The sequence below is a fragment of the Mesocricetus auratus genome, unplaced genomic scaffold (genome assembly GCF_017639785.1).
Source record: "Mesocricetus auratus isolate SY011 unplaced genomic scaffold, BCM_Maur_2.0 contig_12493_pilon_obj, whole genome shotgun sequence".
Classification (NCBI taxonomy): Eukaryota; Metazoa; Chordata; class Mammalia; order Rodentia; family Cricetidae; genus Mesocricetus; species Mesocricetus auratus.
The window spans coordinates 17,000-41,819 of NW_024432638.1; the positions used below are offsets into that span (position 1 = coordinate 17,000).

The 24,820-nt window shown below is 41.3% G+C and overlaps 1 protein-coding gene across 1 annotated transcript; it reads right to left on the minus strand.

Annotated features, from left to right (window-relative positions):
* Positions 1-4,531: 4,531 nt before the first annotated feature.
* On the minus strand, positions 4,532-23,434 carry LOC121138374 (sterile alpha motif domain-containing protein 9-like). The gene is given in 5 exon segments (XM_040741092.1): positions 4,532-5,806; positions 5,808-5,973; positions 5,976-7,814; positions 7,817-9,614; positions 23,351-23,434. Coding segments are annotated over 4 exon segments (4,734 nt in total). The 5' UTR covers positions 9,594-9,614; positions 23,351-23,434; the 3' UTR covers positions 4,532-4,854.
* Positions 23,435-24,820: the final 1,386 nt, after the last annotated feature.

Sequence of the window (24,820 nt, forward strand, 5' to 3'; positions counted from 1 at the left end):
TAAAAGGCTGCAGGACCAGGTGGGATAGAAACTGTACTACATTTCCTGTGAAAACAAACTCAGAAGCCAGATATACTGGCACACCCCTTTAATCTCAGCTGTTGGGAGACTGAGGTAGACAGAAATCTGCATGGGCTGCATTGTATCTGACCAATCAGGGTACATGACAAGACCCTGTCTCGCTAAACCAACCACAACAACTAAAGCCAATTCAATACCCAACATTACAAAGTCAGCGAATGACTGGCAGAGTGAATCTCCTACTGCAAACCTGTCTCATTTTTCCTTGCTGACTTTAGTCACTAGCTGTCTTGGTTGACTTCGTTTCCAGATGGGAGGACATGTTGGGGGTTGTGCTGTTAAATTGTTTTAAGCTGCCACTTGCTTGGAGAGCACTGAGTCCATAAGAAGATCATGTTGAAAAAAGGAGAAATTAGGATTAACAAGTAGAATCACAAAGTGGAAAATACTTACTCTAATAATTTATTTCTTTCATGTATCCCTATTGACACAGCATGAAATAGAATAGGCTGGAATTTAAGCCTACTTGTAAGTATATAGGTGGAACCTGAATTTGCCTTCCAAGCAAGAGTCTGCATTTGTTTTAGAAAAAACGTTTAATGAGATGCCAGATGTTATAGACAAAAGCAAAGAGTTCTGTAAAAGGAGATGGTGAACTTCCCGTAATATATCATTAAACTTCCTTCTTATTGGTGTGGAGTGATATATCTGCTTACTTCTTTCAGGGAAAAAATATAATCATTTCTTGTAATTTTTATTGACAGAGTATAAAATTGCTCTCCCTCCATTATGATCTGGGCCTTCTCTCAATTGGAAGATACAAGCAAAGATTAGCCTGTCACTTAATTGTTGATATGGGAACTGAGCAGAGGTTAGTCCTCTCTGAAACCTCCTTGAGGAGCTGTAAGACCTCTGAGTGACAGGGGATGCTGGCAGGAAGGAGAGGAATAAAAGGACCAGCTACAGCCATCTGCTTCCCAGTCACTCTGTGACACACACAGCTTTCAATAAGTTAGTTTCCCCTAATACAAGTGGTGTGATCAGTGGTTGGTGAGCACCTGCTAGGTGGGTATATTAGGTTCTTTTCCCGGTGCTGTGTTAAAATACTCTGAAAAAGGCCACTTAAGGTAGAAAGAGTTTATTAGGTTCCAATTCAAGTTTAGAGTTCACCATGACCAGGAAGTCACAGTCTCAGATGTCTGGGAGAACTGGTCACATAGCATGCACTCAGAAACAAAGAGAAATGAATTAATGCCTGCATGATACTGCTCAGCTTGTCCTGTCCCTTTTATACAGTCTTCACTCCCTAACCCTGCCCAGGAAATCATGACAATCCCTCAGACGATCCTAGAAGCTCTCTTTAATCTAGTCAACCCTTCACAGATGTGCTCTGAGTCTTGGCTCCTAGGTGTTGAGCTGACAATAGCAATTATTAGAGTTGGGCACTAAAATTTTTTAAAGGAGGTAGATTTCAAGTGCTATAATGAAAAGTCTCCAAATTGCTTTCATTCCAAACCTAGCTTTCATTGTGGCCAGATTAGCGAGAACCAGGGCTGGCTTTATGAGTGACGAATAAAGATTCATAAGCTGCTATCACACTGATCACACGCCAAAGACCAACCAATGGAAGGCTCAAAGCTGTCAAAAGTTTACGTTTACTCCATGACTACTGACTATAAAGGAAAATGACAAGCACAGCCATTTTCTTTCTTCTGTTCCAATGTTTTAGGCTGATTAGAGCAAGCACTACAAGGCTAAAATAAATGATATTGAGGTGAAACGTTTCCTCATTGGTTGTCCTGAAATGGTGGGGTGCTGCCCAAAGCTTGGGTCACTCTGGAAGAACAGCAGTTTTATCTTATTCACTAGAAGTTACAAGGAACAAAGGCCCTGGACAGTGAGTTCTGTTCCTTCCCTGGAGTGTCTCCTTATCTTCTAGGGTGAACTGTTTATCTCCTGCTCCACTTAAGGTGTTAGCTTTCTCTCACTTCCCTCCTTCCATCCCTCTCCTCCTGGAAGCAGTCAAGTGTTCTGGAACATCTTTCCGGGTTCCACAGCCACCTCGTCCAACATGAACACACAGACACTATATTAAATATGAAACTGTTGGCTGATGACTAGGTCTTCTTATTGGCTAGCTCTGTTCTAATTATTAACCCATTTCTATTAATCCATGTATTTCCACGTGGTCTTATCTTACTGGAGAATGTCTCACTCACGACTTCTCTTCCCTGGGATCACATGATGACTCCTCTCTGCCTACACTTCCCAGAATTCTCCTCATCTACTAGACCCACCCATCTTGCTGCCATATTGGCCGCAGTGTTTTATTCATCAACCAGTAAGAGAAACATATGTGCAGAAGACATCCCCATCAGTCAAGATGGCAGGCTTCCTTGACCTGGTCTCTCTGATTCCCAATGAATTGTCCATGAGTTCTCTTCTGAGTCTGTCTTCAAAATGAGTTCTCTTCTGAGTCTGTCTTCAAATTCTCTTTTAATAACAAAAAGAACGTGCAGAGAGGACTTTGTTTCCAAGTGATATAAAGAGAGTTATGGCTTACTGAAGTTCTTTAAACTTTCTAATGGGGGAATGTCCTTCTGTATGCTGTGAGTATACATTTCTCTTATTGGCTGATGAATAAGTCTGTTTTGGCCACTGGACAGACAGAATTTAGCCAAGTGGGAAATTGAAACAGGGATAGAGAAACGTAGTAGGTGTAGCCAGGCAGACACCATGTAGCTGCCGAGGAAGCAAGAGACCCGGGCATTGCAGGTCAGCCAAGATAATGTAGAGATACGTAGATTAATAGAAATGGGTTAATAATTAAGAGAGAGCTAGCCAATAAGAAGCCAGAGCTATATGCCCAACAGTTTATAATTAATATAAGCTTCTGTGTGTTTATTTGGGAGTAAACTGCTGCAGGACCAGGCAGGATAGAAAGTGCCATCTACATCTTTCTTTATAAATTCTACTCCCTAGACTTGGCTGCCTTCTGAGGAACTTGGGTAAAAAACTACATCCACAGGATGCTTCAGAGAGCCTACTAACATGGAGAGGCAGAATACAGAGGAAGCAGGCAGTTAGGAATATTGGCAGCTGCACATCTGGCTTCCAGAGGATGTGTTTGTGGACTGTGCTAGCCCTTCCAGATTTGGTGGAAATAAGAACCCTGACAGGGCCCAGCATTATTGATGTCTGAAGTATCTATTTTACATTTAAGGTGATATAGAGACAGAACACTTATATGTGTATATAATATAATCTTCCATTTGCCTAATAAATGCCTCTTACCATGTATTTCATTTTATTGTACACAGGTAGCTTTAAAATTCTAAGCTTTGGAATGCTGTTTTGGGCTATTCTAGCTATTAGATATTTGCGAATGAACTTCTGGGATGCTATTCCTTGCACTAGAAATATGCTAGAAAGGGAACATACTGGTACGAGGAAGCCACCAATGAGGCAGGGACTGGGTGGCCAGAGAAAAGTTCCTGGTGGTGGAGACTCTGGAATAGAATTGTGAAGAACTAATCAGAATAACCATTGGAGCATGTTGGGTGAAAATAAGACAGCCTTGTAGGGAGAATTGCAAGCACCCAGAACAGGTTGAGCTGTACAAAGAGTAAAAATGTGTGTGTGGAAAAAGAAGGCGGGAAAAGTCTACCTACCAAGGTGGCAAGAAAGGACAATGGGGAAGACGTAGAACGGAGTGAATTCAAACAAGAAAGTGCTTTGATTTTGTTCCTTTCCCCTCTGCATTTCTAAGGTAAAGAGGTGGGAGAGGGATTGTGTGTGTACCTTTGCAAGTACTGGGGGATCAATGTAGAGTGAGGAGCAATGCATTTACTTCACACAGAAGCTTTTACTAATACCAAAATGAGGTGAGTGGACCCCTGTGGCTGCTTGAAGTCACAGTATCCTGCCTAGGCAATGCCTACACGTGCTCACACACACACACACACACACACACACACACACACACACACACACAGGTACAGGCACACAAACGTACAAGCACACATACACCCACATTACAGCTGACCCAGAGTAGAGGTCTGTGCAACTCTTTTGGAATAAAATTTATTTTCAATCTTGTTTGTGTAAGGAGACAGAGAGAGAGGGGGGGAGAGAGGGAGAGAGGGAGAGAGGGAGAGAGGGAGAGAGGGAGAGAGGGAGAGAGGGAGAGAGGGAGAGAGGGAGAGAGAGAGAGAGAGAGAGAGAGAGAGAGAGAGAGAGAGAGAGAGAGAGAGAGAGAGAGAGAGAGAGAGAGCAAGCACGGGAGCATGTGCACACAGGTATCAGTGGTGACCAGAAAGGCGTTAGATCCCCTCATGCTCAACTTAGGTTGTTGTGAGCCACCTGATGTTGGTGGTAGGAACTGAACTCAGGTCCTCTGCTAGAGCAGCATGTGCTCTAAACTGCTGAGCTCTCTCTCCAGCACTACTTTCAAATATTCTTCTCAGTTAAATGTCTGGTTTCATAGTGAAGAAATAATTCAGAAAAGTGATTTAATTTACACAGACTTTATTGACCATTTAGAGTATTACTCATATAAACCAACTGGAACATCTTCATATATATATATATATATATATATATATATATATATATATATGAAGGCATATTTAGGATATGGAATGATTGATGTTGTTGTGGGTCAAGCTGTGGAATGGACATATTTCCCATCCTATGAAGTAGAAAAAGAATCAAACCGTGTTTATAGTTGAGCCAATAATGTCAAGCAAATGCTATGGACTAGAAAGAGTGACTACAATAATAGAAGTAAATTATAATAGATGTAAACTAACACCTATGAACTAATGTGCCTTCTTAGATTACTTTTATGCCATATGCCAGAGGGCCCTCAATAGAAAATCCTAGGTAAAAGGTTACTCTCTCAATGTTCCTTCCCCTCCTAAGTGGACCCGAATACACTGAAGTCACTGGTATTTTTATCCTTGCCTCTGTTCCGTATTCTACAGAGATTAGCTTGCCTTCAGCCTGACCATCCAGTAGGCGCAGGAGGTCTTTGACTTCCCGTTTTTCCCACACTACTCCACTCTGCCAGAAGGAATTTGAATTTTGTATTTCACTGACATAGCGCTCGATTTCAGCCTTGTGGACAAGACTGTTAAGCCCTTTCTTCTGCCCCAGGTAGAACAGTGTGCTTGGCTGCTTGGACCTGCACATGTGCTTGTATTGTCTCCTGAACGATCGATTTAGAGACGAGACGTACTTTTCTATGTGTTTGGAGTCTTGATCTAGCTCTTTGTGTTCTGGCCAGAATAGAAGGCAGGCCAAAAAATAGGGATCAGGATATGGATGACCGAGGCCCACGAGCTGCAAGACTTCTCGGAGCTTTGTTTTCAGTGTGTTAAATGGCAGGATGTAACTTGAACTGGGCTTTAAACAACTGAGAATAATGTTGGCCAAAATGAAATTCTGTGTCTCCTTTATCAGCCCCTTTGCCACTTGTTTAGTTAGAGCATGCCGTAACAAGAAGGCATAGTCTTTCACTATGTTTTCCATGTTGTTAGCCTCTTTGTGGTTTGGATTAAGATATTCGAGGAGTCCTGAAAATGTATCTGCTCTCCATGCCACTATGCGTCTCCTACAATTCTCCTCTTGTAGTAAGATGTTCTCTTTGCCCTGTAACAAATTGGTATCCAATCGGCAGAAAAGCCCTGCGTATTTCTTGAAAGACCTGCTGACTTTCTTAATTAGTGAGAGTTCTGTCATTTCTTTTGGCGTGTTCCTTGGTTTCAGAAGACCCATATAATCCAAAAAAATCAAAGCATCGCTTCAAATCTGACTGTAAATTCTGTAGGTGGGACGCAAATTTGCTGAGAACAGCACAATACTCATCTTTTGGATCTGTAGGGATGGCCCCCTTTCCAGATAAAAACTGCACCATAGCGTCTATCAATGTTTCATTTTCTTTATGGAAAGGGGTGTGAGCTGGAGAATCTGGATAGTGTCAAGACCTACTTCGATTTCACCAAAGAAGCCAGCTGTGTTGTATGTGTCATATCTTCTTTGGGACTTCTGTGGTGACCAGGCTTCCGTTTCATAGTCTTTACTATCAGTTTGCTGCTGAGACTCTTTGAATGCTTTGGCGGCCTTTTCAGCGATTTCTAGCAAATGTGTCAGATCATCCACACTAATAATTCTACAGTTCTCATTTTTGCCCAACCACTGTTTGATCTCACTTTTGTAAACTTGACCAAGTGTATCTGAAATGTAGGAATTCTTAGGAGCTTTTCTTTTGGCCAGATTTGCCCAGACCAGAGCAGTGCTAAAGTTCTTCTCTTTAATGTAGAAATGTCTTGCTAAAGCTTGACAAATGAATGCATTTTGTGGGAATCGAACACTTCCTGCAGTCAAGACGTTTACAGGGTCCTCATTGTGCAGTTCTTCAATTAACAGGGAAAACCGTGTATCTGTTTCTGCTCCATGTTCCTTGCGTTGTCTTATAAGCAGAAGAGTTTGCACGTCGTGCTTAAATTTGTCTTTTCCTATTCCAGAGTCATAGAATACATTCTCTTTTAGTATATTCAATGCGATTTGACACTTATCCATTCCGTAGCTCATTTCCAGTTCTTTTAAACAGTGGGTTGCAATTAGAGGGTGAATGATACGTATACCGTAATATCTCCCACATTCTAAAACTTCTGTTCTTATTACAAGTGTGGAATATGTTCCCATGTTGTCTTCTACACTTTCAGGTGTCTTCTTTTTACTTGTGTAAGTAAGTCCCAAAAATATTTCGCACTGTGAGACTGAAATGGTAGAATCTGTAACATAGGAGTTGAGCAAAGCCAGGTAGGAAATGAGCTGGGCTTTCCTGCTGTGAGTATCCAGGTCTTTCAGCGTATTTTTCACTACATTCTGTATGTAAGTTGGGTCAAAACTGCCTTTCAACATCATGAAGGAATAAAAATTTTCACAGTTCTTATGCTCCTTTTCAATTTCCTGTAGTTTGGCCTCAAAGGCTCTTTGTTCTTTGAGAGAAAGTTGGTATTTTAATGTAACACTATCTGCTAATTTTGCACTTGCATCTGGATTCTGAGACCTCATGCAGTTCAGGATTATTACTAATGTTTTCTCATATCTCAGACCCTGTTCTGTTATGAAGGAATTGATGTCATTCTTCAAAATTTGGGTGTTTTCTTGTTCTTCAAAATCATCCACAAGGAGAAGAACGGGGATGTAATCCTGGTGGCTGGTAGCCTTGTAGCTGATGAGCTTGCTTACTTGTTCTTTAATCTCTACAAAATCAGTTGCCTTGTTTTTCAATACAGCACATCGGAACTTCTTTTTTAGGTCCCAGAGAACATGCATAGCCAATGTAGTGCCTCCACAGCCTGGGTGATGGTACAGGTTGATGACTTTGGCAAATACTGGTTCAGGAGAGTCTGCACACTGTTGTATTAAAGTGGTAAGTTCTTCATAACCATCCCTTTTCACAAAAGCTGAAGAATAGTTCTCAGAAGAAAAGTAGAAGTTCCACCAGGATACTCTACCTCCTCGATAAAAGTGTTCTTCCCTCAATTTCTTAAATTTTAGGAATTCAGATTCATTTTTCTCTATGTCTGTGTCTTTACACTCATTTTCACAGAGGATTTCTAGTGCAGTCAGGGTATCTTCCTCCATTTTCTCCAGGATAACTGAGGAGGATCCACTGGAAGGCAAGAATCTTCTTGAAGACTGAATCACTGATTTCAGTTTAAGGATGGTATTGTTGACCTGTTGTATATTTAAAGTGGAAATGCTATGTTCTGCTAACTCCCTTTGATTTCCAGTCTTACTTGTAGTATATCACTCCACCGCTGGTAGATTTGTGAGTTGACACAGATACACAGCATGTTGTCCATTCCATTGAAAACTTGATAGAAAGCACAGAAAGTCTCAATGAGTGGATCCTTTTGGTTTTCTACTGGAGAAAGTAAGAGAAACACCACCAAAACCTTTCCTTTTACCATGATATTTTTGTCTGTGAGAAATGAGATCAGTCCCCTAACCCCAGAAGCTCTATCTCTCTGCCATAAATGTGGCTCTAGAGGTTGACACGAGTCATTCTGCAAGTCTAATCTTCCATTGCAGAAGATCCAGCTAGGCTGCTCATAAAGTTTCAGAGTAGAAATTTTCTCTTCCATGGTAGTGTTTTCTTCATAGTGACTGGGTAGATGAAGGTTTGCTATTCGGCTTTCCCTGTAAGCTTTGGCCACTCCCTTGATCTGAGAGTAAGGATCAAAATCCAGCACAGCAAACAATTTAATTTCCTTTAGGAAATCTAAGTGCTCTGTTTGATTTGGTGCACAGTTATTTGTTACAAGAATGTACCAGTCATAGTAAGACTTATCCAGTGAGCTTTGGTGTCTGGTCAAAAGTTTAGCTAGCTTTAGTCCCTCACTCTCTTTCTTAGTTACCATCCTCTGTTCTTCAGCCTCTTTTCTAGATGCTATCCATGTCTTTAAGTTCTCTAGAAACTTTCTGAACTCTCTATCCCGTTGGTTGACATTGGCCAGGATATTCTTAGAGCTAGGCCCTTCTCTCACAAACAAAGAATTTTCTTGGCTTTTTTTCCATGTTTTATCTGTGTAACTTTGCATCATAACGTAGAAATACTTTTCTTTACATATAGAATGTTTGGGAATAACATCTACTTCGATGACAAATCTATCAGATTGTGTATTGTTCTGCAGTAGGACTTCCACAAACCGTGGTTCCCGAATACATGCCCTAGCTTCTTTGATGTCACTGTCTTCAAAATACTTTTTGATCATTTCATTGAAGTGGTTAATAAAGACATCTTTACTGGGTACTTTCACACCAACAATTTCTCCATGTGGTTTGTCCTTAATTCCAAAATGTATAGTGCCATTGGTGCGTGAGTTCATACAAGCCGATGCAAATCGGAAGGCCTCATTGCTAAATTTCATCTTAATGTCCTCTTCTGTGGCTGTTTTTGTGTTTGTGAGAGCTTTAAATTCATGTATTGGGTCTATAAGATTGAGTGGTCCTGTTTCAGCAACTTGTAGAATAGAATGTTCTATGTAACGTCTGTCATCATGGAAAGAATCAAAAAGATATGGCATGCAAGACATGTGTTGTGGTTTGGGTTTATTACCTTCCTTGTCTTTAGTTAATGCATCACTTAAGGCATTTTCTTTCAGAAGACTTGGTTCTTGTTCATTATTCTGTCCCATCTCTCTGAGATCATAACCATTGTTGGATGCAATTGATTTTTCTTCCTCATTTTGGGTCTTTTTTTGGTGTTCTTTTATCAAGAGTTTTTTATTTAATTGTCTGGAATCTTGATTGTCACCTTCAGGGGAATTATCCAACTTGTTATATGCACGTTTGATCAGAAGTGCTGGACCCCGTGGTAACCCCATTTCTCTAAGATCCTTTTCAGTTAATTCCTGAAGAACCATCCCTGTCACTTCTTCATTGAGTAGAATTTGAGCATACTTCTCATCAATGCTAAGATCTTCAGTGATCCATTTTTTTACATGTTCTTTGGTCCAGTCTTTGATCAATTTAGGTGGAGTTACTTGTTCATTCATGTCAAAGCTTCAAATTTGTTCCTTGAATAAAGTAATACAAGAATATTTTAGTATTATATTTTATTGTTGAAATCCCATAGCCAATTCCAACATTCTCCAAATTATTTATACATATATTATTATTTTTTAAGAATAGCTTAAAACTGCTTGGTAGTCATTTCTAATTATTGTGCAAGTCACAGGCCATTGCAACTTGAATCTGAAGTTAGCAGTACTGCTAGCTATGTAACATCCCTTTTTGTCTTTGTTCCCTTTCTGTTTTAGACTTATCTGTGTAGAATCTGAGATGTTGTAATTTAAAACTAGAGTCTACAGTAACAGAATCACTTTTCATAGAACATTTTAGTTAATATATAGATATATGAATAGTCACAAAAATATCAACTTCAAATTGATCAGCAAATGGGACAATGACCTGAATAGGTCAGGGTAACTTTAAACATAAAGAGCAATGTGGAGGTTTCATAGTGCCTGCTCTCAAATTATACTTCAGAGCCAAGTGACATAAGCAATATGGGCTTAGCATGAGAACAAATTCACAAACCTTTGGAATACACCAGAGGATCCATAAATAAGTCCTACAGCCACAGTAATCTAAATTTCCACACAATTGTCAAAAGGACTTGTTGGAAAAAGACAACCTCACCAATAAACGCCTCTGAGAAAACTGAATATTCACACAAAGAAGGTGAGTATTTCTAACTCACAATATGCAATGCAAAAAGAATCAAAAGCCTTAATGGAAGAACTGAAACTGACTGAGGAAAACATAGATAAGATATTGTAAGATTTAGGCATGTAGCAGATTTGACAGAAATGAAGGTGTTCTAAAGAGATACCCATGTCTCTCAATTTTACTATCAGACTATTGAAATACAGGACCCCAAAGAAATGGAGATTTCCCTTCAGGAATCTCATGCTGGGAGAAGGAAATGTCCTCAGCTTGAGAGACCTTGAAAGCAAGTTGCATAATTCAAAGAAATTGTCAGAGCACCTTACAGACTGAGACTCAAGCCCAGACAGTGATGGGTCAGTGGTGAGTGGGATCACACCTTGCCTGCTTACAGATGTAAATCCTTGGCCTTCTCTTGTAAATTTAACCTCACTTTAGGACCCTGATGCAAGATAATATGGCTACATTGAATGAATTTTATTTTTCTGCTTTTTACCTCTTTGTCTCTTCTAACTGGCTTATTAAGGACCTGACTTGGGGCACAGGCTGTGATACCCAAGTTTGATAAAGGGCATAAGCAAAAGTTTTCTCCGAAAGGACTCCAGTGGCACACAAAATAATCCTAATAATTTACAGATGGGATGATATGAAATTTAAAATCTCCTGCATAGTTAAGGAAACAAAAATCAGAGGAAAGGGACAGTTGTTAGCAACTATATATCAGACCTGGGATTGATATCCAGAATACATGAATACCTTTAAAAATACCAAAAGAAACAATCCAGTCAGTAAATGGGCCAATGAGCTGAATAGAGAATTTTCAAAAGAAGAAATTTGTGGCCAAAAAAAAAAAATGAAAAAGAATTGTCAACATCCTCAGGCACCAGGGGAATACAAATTGAAACTGCTTTGGTATTCAATCTCACCACATTTACACTGGCTATCACTGAGGAAACAAATGACTACAGATACTGGCCAGGGTGTGGGGAAAGAGGAACCCTTTTCTACTGCTGGGGGGGGATGAAAACTGGTATAGCCAATGTGGAAATCAGTTTATGAAGAAAGTAAAGACAGTTTCCATTCTAGCCCCCTAGGTGATCAGAGGACTCATCACACAGGTATCTTCACATGTTGTTTATTGTTGCACTACGACAATGGCTAAGAAATGAGGCCAGCCTAGATATACGTCCATAGGTGAACAGATAAGAAATGCGGTGCACATCTACAAATGTATTTTATTTAGTGGTAAAGAAAAAAATCATTGCATTTACAGGAAAGTGGATGGAACTGTTAGTGATGTAACCTAGGCTCAGAAAGACAAATTCCACATTTTCTCTCATATGAGGAACTTAGATTTTAATTTCTATGAGGTGTGTCTGTGTGCATGAGATTGTGTGTGTATGTGTGTGTGTGTTTGTTTTTCTGTATATGTCTGTGAGTGTGCATTTGTATGAAACTGGAAAGGGGAAGATAAGAGGGAAATGAGAGGAGAGCTAGGTAGATAACAAAACAGGGATGTTATAGAATTCATGGGATATGAAAGTCTAGAGAGGGCTAGCAGGGGTGTTGGGGACTGCTAGAACCTTGAACAAAATGGAGTCTGTCAACCGTTTCTTGGCCTTCTGCCTACGTGACTACGAGCACACATGCCCTTGAGACAAAGGAAAAGGCTAACCATAAAAGTTAAATTTACACAGGGCAGCCCACCTGCCTAGCCAGGGGGAAGTACCCTTACAGAGTAATTGTCTTTGTTAACAAAAGATTAAAGTGTTCTGTTGAATACTTCCTACCCCTCCCTATTTCCTGCACCTGACTTACGCTGACAAGCATTTGTGGAATGCGACTGATGACTGATGGAAAATTGCAACTTTGTCTTTACCCTATTTGGTGTATATTTGAGTTGAGACTTGATTGACATGCTTGTACCACCCCCTGAGGTCCTTCCTCTATAAGTTCCAGCGCGCCCCAAAAATAAAGGCTCTTGATCAGTGAACGTTGTCTTGAGCCTGATTACATTAACCTCTTGAAGTTCACTTTCCAGATCGGATCTGCTCGTGAAGGCCCACCAAATTAGTAGCGACCCTCATCACCTCACCCCCGCGGGTCGGGGGTCCCTTCCCGAGGGTTGCACAGGGGGTTGAAGAAGACTAGCAGCAGTGGGACAAGAATGGTCAGGGAGACTACTGGGGTGGGAAAATAAACAAAACAAAGAGTATGAAAAAAGCTAATTTAACAGAACTGATTTTAAAGATATTTAAGGAATGCCTGTTTAAATTATTAATGTATGAACTACTAGTTATAAAGACTAACAAAATATAAATTTAGACTAACTGTTTTTTGCATTTCTTGCAAAAGCTTTCTTGGAGCCTCTTCTCAAAGACTCACAGGGGAACTAGAGGAGAAAAACTGAGGCTTGAGAGTACAGGGCTGGATGGAACAAGGAAGGAAATACACTAATGATGGGCGGGACATTTATCAGAATGATGGCCATATGCCATAACCTTGCAGCTACCAGGGAGCTTCCACTGGCCTTGTTCAATTTTTCCTGATTGTCTTGATGTCTTTGAATGTTCTTATTTTCTTTTGGCTTCAATCTGAGGTCATGAACAGTCCCGAGCTAATCAAGGACTAAGAGTAATAGACACAATGAAACCTATAAATGTATTTAGATTATCAACTCTGTTATTTGGGAATGCAGTCAGGGGTGGTCTCAGAAGTTCTACCAAAAACAGTGTATGCGTTGTCCTCTGAGACCGGTGGTTGCCTCCTCTTATTTATCAAATATGAAATTGATGAGTATCTATTATGTATGAGGCATGATGTTCAAGAAAATTAGTGGTAACACAAACCAATGTGAAGTTCTTTCATGATACTCATACTCCATTTAATAAAATTAAAAATATTAATCACACAAGTTACCCAAGCACACTAAAAAATGTTTATGGCAATAGTTGTGATAGGTATGACACAGGAAGGGACATTGGACTCAGAAGTGTGAGGAGGGTGCACAATATTAGGAGACAAATGTGAGCCAGGCTTACATATAAGGTTAAAGGGACGGAGAATGGGAAAGATGTCTTGGCAGGAAAAGTATGAGAACCAGAAGGGAAGGAAGACACCAAAGAAACAATGAACCTCTTAACACAGCAGGACCGATGCACATACAAACTCACAGAAACTGTGGCTCAGATGAAAAATTATTTCTCTCTAATGAAGTCTCACTAAGTATACAAATCACTGTCAGTGGCAGGTCCCATGCCTATCAATAGATAGCAGCACAAAATGAACTCAATGGTGTCTTTGCCTCATAATATCTTGTCAGGGCATTATTACTTTTTTTTAACCTTAGAGGCTCTTTGTATCTATATATGCTTCTTATGCTTTTCCTTTGGCAAATTTCCTTCTCTTTGTTTGTTTCATCCTATTGCAGTTTGTTTTTGTATTATCTTATTTTATTATCTTTCTGTAGAAAGAGTGTGACTAGGATGGAGCTAATGAGTGGAGGATCTTGGAGCAGTTGTGGGAGGGGAAACAATAATCAGAATATAGCATATGAAAGAAAATTTCAATACAAGAAACTTTGAGAAAAAAAGAGATAAAGTGGGTCACAGCATGTTAATAAAAGGAACAATTCTTTGAGAGGATATAATATTGTAAACATTTATGCACTGAATATTGAGATTTATAATCACATGAGATAAATATTAAAATGTAAAAAAGTCTCTTAAATCCTGACACAGTTGTAGCAAGCAGCTGGTGTGCTCACAGCTACAGTGCTTCCATACTTCACAATGATCCGAGGCTAAGGGCTAAGGATGAAAATAAAGACAAAGACAGCAGCTCATTCTTACAAGGAGAATGGCATTTATTTTTTTTACAAGAGTGGAGCCTTATATACCAAAGGCAGGCATGGGAGAAAAACACCAAGGTCAGAAGCCAACCTTCCCAGGGCCCTCCAGCAAAGGGTGGGCCAAAAACAGGAATTAGCTTTTAGACAATAAACAGGAACTTGCATGCAGGCCTTACTGGGAGGAGGGGATGAGAAGTGTTTTGCTAAGAGCCCCTAGTAACAAGCAGTCAACAGACCCCCATGGGAGAATGGTGCAACACACAGTAATGATTAGGATGATAATTTGAATGTAATTGCCCTCATAAACTTACAGGGAGTGGCATTATTAGGTTTGTGACTTTGTTGGAGTAGGTATACCCTTGTTGGAGGAAGTATGTTACTGTGGGGGCAGGCTTTGAGATTTCCTATGCTCACAATGCCACTCAGTGTCTCAATCAACTTCCTGTTGCCTGCAAGATGTAAGACTCTCAGCTACTTCTCTAGCACCATGTCTGCCTATATGACACCACGCTCCACACCATGATAATAATGGACTGAAACTCTGAAACTGTAAGCTGCATCCTCAAATGTTTTTCTTTGTAAGAGTTTCCATGGTTATATTTTCTCTTCAAAGCAATAGAAAGTCTTATGAAGACAGAAGTTGGTACCAGGAATTGGGTATTGCTGTGATAGGTCTGGCCATGCTTTTGTTCGGGGGAATTTGGTCTTTGGTACTTTGGGTTAGGAAAGCAGTGGGATGCTTTAAGCACTCCTTAATGGGTCATTCTAGTAGGAGCATGGAAGGCAGAGGTGCTAAGAGTTATTTGAACTGTTGGAGGCTAACTCTAGAGGTTTCAGAGAAGAATTTTAGTGTGTTGGGGTACCCCGAATTGAGGAGGGGTCCCCAAGCTGGATTCGTCACCCCAAGAATCAAGAGTCCATGCGCCAATTGATGCAACACGCAAGAGGCTTTAATTAGGCATCTGCAGATGGGCCTCTCGGTCAGCTTTTAGACCGATTGGCCCCGAGGTTCAGTTACAATCAGCTTTTAAAGACAAAAACCACAAGCTTTTGGGAGGGGTCCCTATCTCGTGACGGGGGTAGGGGGTACGTAACTCCCGACCCAGGGAAGTAGATGTCTTCCTGACCTACATGTTGTAAATTCCTCAAACCTTGGCATGAGTTAATTATCTCTCCCTAAGTAAATAGTGTTATCTCCTTGTTTCCCACTAGTCTTGTTTGCCCATCTCTGACGCCCTGGTCAGTTCTTCACAGATGGTTGGCAGCCCGGAATTGGCCTTTTGTGGATTTACAGCCCTTCTGCAATTAAGGTTGCTAAACCATACATTCCATTCTGTGGTATGGCCGGTTCCTGGGATGGGGTCCTTTGTTCACTTCCCAAGTTCTCTAGTGGGGTGCCCTCCCTGTTTAAGCTTATATTTTATTTCTATAAATTCGGGGTCTTTCAAGTGTGTGGTCTGGAGATCATTCTTGTGATAGTTTGGTGAAGAAAAAAGCTGCCTTTTACCCTTTTCCAAAGAGTCTTCCTGAGGCTACAGTGAAGAGTTTTTAGATTAATTCCATGGACAGGGGAAATCTTAAAACAGCCTAGTATGACTTCATCTACTAGTTACTGGTATTCATGCTTTGTAGGAGGAAGTCTGTATGCCGCCATTAAACATGTGACTTACTAGAGGCGCATACAGATGAGGTAATAAAAGGGCGGTTTACCACACCGCTAACCACACCCACTTTAGGCAGGACTAAAGACGTATTTACGGCTGGACGTAAAGACGTATACGTACGTAGGCGGTGAACTACGTCACTAGCCAGGCCCACTTTTGGGCATGGCTAGGGGGCCTTACGGGGGAAGGCATAAAAGACAGCACACAGGAAGTCTCGGTCTCTTTTCCCGGAGTTCGGCTTCCGGTTCGGCAGCGAGAAATCTACTTGGCTCATCTGGGTTACTTGTTTGGTATCTTGTGAGTAATTTCTATAATAAATACTTAGTTTTACTTTCAGTAATTGTGTCGATTATCGTTACAGTGTCCTTTGGAGCCACAATGCTTATAAATATTTATAATGAAAAGTTGCAATATGAGCAGAGTAAAATACAAAGTGTAAGTTTAGAGGAGAAAAGGAGCACCAGAAAGTGGAATGGAGGCGAGCCCAGGGTTCAAGGAGATAAATACATTGAATAATGAAATATATGGAGTGGAGACCTCAGGGCAAGATCCCACCCAGCTAAATTTCCAACTTGTAAAAAGGAACTAAAGAAAAGTTTAGGGCTGGGTGCAGTGAGACACACCTTTCATTCCAGCACTGGGAAAGCAGAGGCTGACAGATCTATGAGTTTGAGGCCAGCCTGGTCTACAGAGCAAGTTTTTGGATAACCAAGCTTGGGCAGTGAAGGAAAGAAAGTTGGTGAAAATGTAATTGAATGAGGGACCATGTTTTAGCCTCAGTAAGCAGCAGAACTTGGCAGATTCAGTCACATGGTTATGGCTTTAGAGTAGGATAGAAGGCACAGGTTATGAATTTGCCTCTGTGCCTAAGTGAGTCACCAAGACCTGGCATATGTCAGGGTGTCCCTGAATGGAGGCCTAGTAGAGAGGCCACTGTGGGAAGCTGTGCAGTTGAAGCCTTGATTGCCTTGGAGAACCCAAGATGTCAGAGATGCCACAGCCATGGGATACCTTTGAAGGAGAGCTGCTGACAGGGAATAGAATAAACCCAAGAGAAAGAAATGTGTTTCAGTCAACAAAACTGAATTAAGTTGGAGATCTGAAGAGTTTTATGACATCAGATACAAAGATGCAGCTTTTGGAGTTTCTCCAGAGGGTTTTTGCTTTCAATGTTACTTATGCTCCCTTTCCTATGATTTGGAATGGTATTGTATATCCTGTGCCATTACATGTTGGAAGTATGTGATCTGCTTTTTGACTTTGATTTTTACAGGTGATTACAGTTTTGATTTAATTTTTATAGGTGATTACAGTTCAGAGACTACAGAATTCTCAGATGAGATTTCAAACTTTAAAAAATTATTGAGACTGTGATAGACTATGGGGACTTTTTAAGTTGGACTAAACGAATTTTGCATTAAGATACTATTACAAGCTTATGGGAACAGGGAGTGGAATGTGGTGGTTTGCAAATAATTGGTTGGGGAGTGGCAATGTTAAGGAGGTGTGTCTTTTTTGGAGTGGGTATGGCCTTGTTGGAGGAAGTGTATCACTGTGGGAGTGGGCTTTGAGGTTTGTTAAGCTCGGGATACCAATATCTCAGTCAACTTCCTGTTGCCTGAAAGAAGTAGACTAAGAGCTACTCCTCTAGTACTACATATGCATTCATGCCACCATGCTCCCTGCCATGATGATAATGGACTGAAGCTCTGAAACTGCAGGCCACCACCTCAACTAAAAGTTTTCCTTTATAAGAGTTGCTGTGGTCATGGTGTCTCTTCAGAGAAATAGAAACCCCAAGACAGTAAGTGCTGGTTAATTTTTTTTGTCAACTTGACACAAGTTAGGGTCATGCGAGAAGAAGGAACCGCAACTGAAAAACTGTTTCCATCAGACTGGCCTATAGGCAAGTGTGTCGGGTGTTTTTGTGATTAGTGATTGATGTGGGAAGGCCCAGCCCACTGTGGGTGGTACCACCCTTGGATGGATGGCCTAAGTTGTACAAAATAGGCTGCCTAAGTTGCGGGGAGTAAGCCGGAAAGCAATGCTCTTCCGTGGCGTTTGCATCACTTGATGGCTCCAGGTTCCTCTCTTGCTTAAGTTCCTGCCTTGGTGTCCCCAAATGATGGTCTGTGACTTTGATTCTAGGCTTCCCTCAGTGAGGGGTTATATGATTGGGATGTATAAGACAAAGAAGCCCATTCTTCCCCAATTTATTTTTGTCATGGTCTATTTTAGGAGAACAAAAAGCAAAACCAAACATGACCCATCGGCCCACTTTTACATTTAGATAGCTCTTCTAAAATGATAAACTTCAGAGCTAAATTACACTTTAGATCAACTGTGTTCAACTGGTGTCTACAGAAAGTTCTACCCACAGACAGAGAAAACACATTCTTCTCAGCAGTATATAAAACCTTCTCTACAACCATTTTGCACCCTCAGCTACAAACCATCCTTATTCTTTTCTTGATATGCTCCCATTCCTCTTTATGAGCTGGGAATATTTATTCTGTCCTATTGTATGTTGAAGAATATAACTCCCTGACCCTATTTGATAGCACTCACAGCTAAATTATTGCCTAGAGTCTTAGATCCTTTGAAATTTTTGGAAGTATAAAGTTCTGAGGACTTCTGAGATTTGCACACATTTGCATTATGAGATGACTATGAGCATATGGGGGTCAGGGATGGGATGTTATGATTTGAATCTGAAATGTCTCCTACAGTTCTATGTGTTTGCATATGAGCCCTAGCTTGTGGCACTGTTTTGGGAGGTTGTAGACTGTTCTGGGCATGGGGCCTAGCTGGCAGGTATATGGCCATAGTTGGGGAGCTAGAGGTTATAGACAGCCTCCCCAAGGTCCTCTTATCCTGGTCTGCTGACATGTGAGCGGGTCATACAGAAAATTCTCATCATCATGCTTTCTCTGCTATGAAACTGTGAACTAAGGTTAAATACCCTCCAACCCCTCCCTTGTCAGGTTGGTTGCAGTGGTGATAAAAGTAACCATGCAAACTGCAGACCTATGGGGAACAAGAAAACAAAACAAGACAAGGCTGTCTACTCTCCTCACTCTTATTCTGTTACGATAATGTCTTATTGATTCTTTGGGAATTTCACCCCATTGCCACTCATCTCCCAGTCCTTCCATGTCTGCCCTTTAGCCTCTTAGCATCCCCCGAAGGGATAACTTAAAAAGAAATAATAGAACCCAAACTAAAAAGCACAAATAAGATATTAATTAAGCAGACAAATTGTAAAAGAAAAACAAAAAACCCCAAACCAAACAAATTAAAAAAACAAAAATACAAACATGAGCAGCAAAAACCCCTTTGTTCCTTCTTCTTTCCTGACTTTCCATGGCCTCTTCATTCCTCACAGTGGCCTTGGAAGCTGCTGAATACCATGCAGTCTACACTTTTGTCCAAAAGGCTTCGCTGCAAATTTTCATTGTGTAATGTGTTATTGGTCTCATTAAAGGCTTCTGGTTTCTCATCCTGAGTGAGGTTACCCAGATCCAGAAAGACAAATATGATATGTACTCATTCATAAGTGATTATTAGACATAAAGCAAAGGACAACCATCCTACTGGTCACAACCTAGATAACAAAGAGGACCCTAAGGAAGACAGACATGGATCTGCCTAGGAAGGGGAATGAAAACAAGACCTCTTGAGTAAACTGGGAGTGTGGCTTGTTGGGGGTAGGGTGGAAAGAGAGAGAGGGGAGAAAGGAGGGCAGTGTGGAAAAATGTATAGCTCAATATAAAAACAAAAGTCTTCTGGCTTCTTGTACACCATCAATCCTAGACCTTCACTGAAGCTCCTTCCAGATAGCCTGCTGTTGCCCTGAGTCATTGAGTTTCTGTGCTATGGTTCTACAGGACCAGTGACTTCACAAGCTCTAGTGGGCCACAGATGGTATAGATATTGGGGAGTGCCAACTCAAAGCCCTGAATGTGTGCCTGGTTGGTAGCCAAACTGGTCAGTGCAGGCCTCTGGTACCACTCCTCTCATGTGAGGGCTGAGCCAGTTCTCCCACACCCATGGTCAGGAGTGGGATCAGCTCTCTACTGAGGGGGAGGCTCTCCCTGGGACAGTGAGGGGTGGGGCCAGCTCAGCATGGCCATTGTACCTCAACACAAGGTCTAACACATGGTTAGGGCCCTGTGGTAACATGGGCGGTGCACATCAAGACTGAGACCAGCTGCAACAGGACCACAGACAGACAGGGCTATCGATAGCTGATTGGCCTGGATGCTTCCCAGGTAGCAGCATCTTAGATCCTAAGCAGCCACTTGGTCTTCAATGGTAAGAGAAGCCACATACATCAGCACAGACCCTGCCTGCAGTCGGTCCAAGATGGGCTTTGGCAGTAACCCAGGCACAGTTTACAGTATGGTTTCAGGTGGCAGCACAGGCCACACAGATTGGCATAATCCTGGCAACAGCATGTCTTTTGGACCCAAACATGGCCACAGGTGGCAGTCTAAAACCCAGGCGTCCATGTGGCCTCTGGTGGCAGCACAGGGGTAATGTAGGCCATGAATATCTACACAGATTCTGGCTGTGGTAGGACCATGGGCCCCAACATTGCCCTTGGCAGCAGCCCAGACATGGATGTCACTATGGCCTTGGGTGGCACCACAGGCTACTCAGATTGGCATCACTGGTTAGTAGGGTGGCCCTCAGACACCAACATGGGCTCAGGTGGTGGCCCACACCCTTGGAATCTGTATTGCCTTTGGTGGTTAACAGGAGCCATGAACATCAACATGGGCTACAGATGGGGCAGGGCCATGGACCCAGACATGGCCCCGGGAAGCAGCACAGGTCCAGAAAGTCATCACCATGGCCCAGAGTGGCAAACTGGCTGCCCATATCCGCTTCTTCTTCATGATGACTTTCTCCTCTTCAGATCTGCTCTCTCCACAGGACTCTCTCTCTCTCTGTGTCTGTCTGTCTCTGTCTCTGTCTCTCTCTGTCTCCCTCTGTCTCTATCTTTCTCTCTCTGTCTCTGTCTCTCCTTCTCTGTCTCTGTCTCTCTCTGTTTTTCCTCTGTCTCCCTCTGTCTGTCTCTCTGTCTCTCGCACTCCACTATATATTTTCTTACCATACTAGTGTCCAGCTACTCGGGTGCTGGGCAGACCCATGGTGTTTCCTGATCACCCAAGGCAGGTGGCCTCAGGAGGGTGCGTTCACTCTCCTCACTCCTATTCACTATAGAGGACCTATCTAAACGTGAAAACATTTGATTTAGATATTCTATGTCTGTCACATAATAAAGAAGAATGAATGGGACCAGGAGCTGTTCGTGATTCATGAAGTGGCTCTTTGGTGCCTATTCCCTATGATGGAATGCCTTGTTCAGTCTTGATGCAAGTATGGGTGGGTGGGGGATCTCTGTCCTTCCTCAGTTTGATGTGCTATGCTTTGTTGATTCCCATCTGACTGGATATGGAGGAGAAGTGGAGGAAAAGAGGGTAGGGAAATGGAAAAAGATGAGGGGAGGGAGGAGAAACTGTGGTTGGTATATAAAATAAATTTTGAAAATTTATGAAAAAAATATAACAACAAAGTTGTGGTTTTTCCCCAATTTGTAAAGACTTGCATTTCTGAAAATTTTAATGTGTAATAAAACCATGGGGGAAATAAATAAATAAAAAGGATAAAAGTTAAATACACAATACACATTTCTATATACACACATTTTTTTTTGGTTTTACGAGACAGGGTTTCTCTGTATTGTTTTGGAGGCTGTCGGTCCAGCCTGGCCTCGAACTCACAGAGATCTGCCTGCCTCTGCCTCCCGAGTGCTGGGATTAAAGGCGTGCGCCACCACCGCCCGGCTTATATACACACATTTAATGTGGCAGTAATCATAACAGAAAGGTTAACAGATAAGCTGAGATATCCAATGTCTCACAAATGGATAAAAAATACTGTCTTAATAAGGGTGTCTTTTAATGTGAAGAGACCCATGACCATGGCAATTCTTATAAAGGAAAATATTCAGTTTTCCAATTCGGGGTTTACTCCATTATTGCCATGGCATGACATGGTGGCATGCAGGCAGACACAGTGCTGGAGAAGGAGCTGAGGGTTCTTCATGTTCACCCACAGGCAACAGGAAGTGAACTAAAACACTGGATGTAGTTTGAGCATAAGAACCATCAAAGCCTGCCCCCAGAGAGACAGACACAGAGACACACTTCTTCCAACAAGGCCATACTTACCAATAATGCCACTTCCTATGAGCTTATGGAGGCCACATATTTTCAAACTACCACAAATATTTTATATATATATTGATATTATATATGATAGTAAAATATGCAGTCACAAGCAAAATTATGTCATTCTCAAAAATGAATGGAATTGGAGATGGTCAAGTTAAGCATAGTTGAGTCAGAAATACCAAGGAGGAAAGGCACAGTGGGGAAAAGCTGCTCACCTCACGTCAGCCAGGAAGCAGACAGGGAGAGGGAAGCAGAGGGAGAGTCTGGTAGATTAAACAAACTCTTCAGGGTATGCCTCTACTAACAGTCTTCCTGTAACTAGGCCACTTCCTTTAGTTTCTACCACCTGCCAATAAAACTATCAAACCACAAATCTATCAGTGGATTAATCCATGTGTGAGGTAAGAGTCTGAATGATCCACTCCCTTTTCAATATGCAGCATTTCTGTACATTACCGGGACCAAGCACATGAGCCTTCAGGGGATATTTTACATCCAAACCACAACACACAACAACCATCATAAATCCCAAGAGAGTTTTGCTGAGGGAAAAAGCCAACTTCTAAATGTCACAATCTGTACACTTCTACTTACAGGTATTCTTGAAATGGCAAGGCCATAATAATGGACAGCAGATTAGGAGCTACTGGAGTTAGGGAGAGATGGAGTATGAGGAGTGAGCACAGCTAGAAAGACCCACAAGAGGGATGTCTGTGTGTCAGTGCTTGTGTTTTGAATGTACAAATGTCAATGCAATGTTGTACTGTACTGTTGAAAGACTTTACCAGTAGGAACCTTGATAAAAAAGTATATATACTATATGACTATTTCTTAAAACTACATGCAGATAGATGCTGGTGATTGCAAATGAAGTTGAATTTAAAAACAATGTAAAATTAGAAAGGCATGCATTAGAGAGAAAACATTTATAATTAAACAGTAATGAAGATATTAAGTACATAAACTTGAAAGAAACAGTAGCAACAATGTCTGTGGAGTTACAAGCTTAAATGCTTTCATAAAAGTAAAAGAATCACTGATAACTTGGTGAGTTTAAAGTGCAACACAGTAAACTTAAACAGGGAAGAAGGGGGGGAATAGACTCAAAAGAATAAATTTAAAGAGAAAAGAGGAAAACACAATCACAATGGAGGTACCTAGCAAAGCCCCAAAGTGGTACTCAAGAATAAAAGGTGATAAAATTGACAGACATGTGGAAAATTGAAGAACTCACCGGATACTACAACAAAAATTAAGTGACTCAGAGGATATTACAACCAACTTTATGTGGATAAACTTTGAAAAGTGAGATGAAATATGTAACTTACCAACACTGGAGAATCAGGGAAAGGAGTCCCACTGCCCAGTGTGGGTCCTAAATCACAGAGGTCACTGATGCTCCCACTGTAGAGACAAGAAACAAGACTAAAGAACTAAGAAAGTATAACACCATTTCTAACAGGTCTTAATAATAAAACCCCAGAGTCAGATATTAGGGAATGAAAGTGGAAAGATCAGAGAAGCAGAGCAGAGCAATCACTAGAGCTCTTACCTCTATGAAATCCTCAGATTGAAAAGAGAGCAAGCTCCTGTCTCCTCCTGCCTATAGTCCTCTCTCAGCCTAGTCATCTCCCTTCCTGTCTGTACAGACCTCCAGACCTCTATGGTTAACTCGTGGCTAGCTCTGCCCTCTGATCTTCAGGAAAGCTTTATTTGTTGTACAAACAAGATATCACCACAGGAAAGCGTATACTTTTGAAGTTATGTAGCCGATGACAGCTGGCATGACGGCAGCAAGCTAAAATTCTGGGAATAGAGAGGTGAACTAGGGAAATTTCCTGATTCTGGTTTGGAGTAGGACAAGATAGGACTAGTTGGAGGATGACTAACCAGTGGGCTTTTGACAGCTGCCTGAATGCAATAGATCAGAATATACAGCAGTTCTAAAATCTTAACCCTTTGCAGACATTCAAAATTAAATTGCATGGATGTAACAACACATGCCAAACAGAATAGCTGACATTAAAAACCCATAAGCCCAATTATTGGTGAAAGCTGAGAGTGAATGGAGCTTTTGAGAGGTGCTGGTGGGGATGCAAATTATTTCAGTTAGTCTGAAAAATGATTTGAATGCTTTTATCAACAGAGATAACTCTTACACATACCAGAGGGAGGCAACTAAGGCACTGACACAGAGAACACATTGTATGGATGCCTTTCCATGAAGTTCAAGGACAGACAGAGTTAATTTATGGCAGTCATTTCTGCTTAAGGGTGTGCTTCCTTAAATGGGAACAAGTACTCTGAATGTGGGGAGTTGCATAAATGAAGGTATAGAGAAACATCAGAACTGTGTCATGGAGAGAAGCTCTTGTCATATAAATCACACTGCAATTAAAAAGCCACCAATCCTCTAAAATACACAATGGAGTAAACAGATGACTAAAATAAAGTGAAGGCTGCAGAGAAACAAGACAGTCATGTGCTCTAAAATCGAGGATGATGACTAGTTCAAGTCTAGGTATTCAAGTCTTGAAATTATATCTAATGCTTTAGTATTTCTACATCAGCTTTCAGGACTAGCTTTGACATGCTATTCCACTCACAATTCATTCTGAGTATTGTTTTCCTTAACTTCTCTGAAACTTCATATCAACGTTATCTACTCTGTGGATGTAGCTCATTGGTAGACCTGGGGTTAGCGTTCTAGCACATGAAACAAACACCAACTGAAGAAAGGTGTCTACCCTCACCATTAATAAGACTCAGCAGACAAAAGTGCAAACACCTGCTTGGTG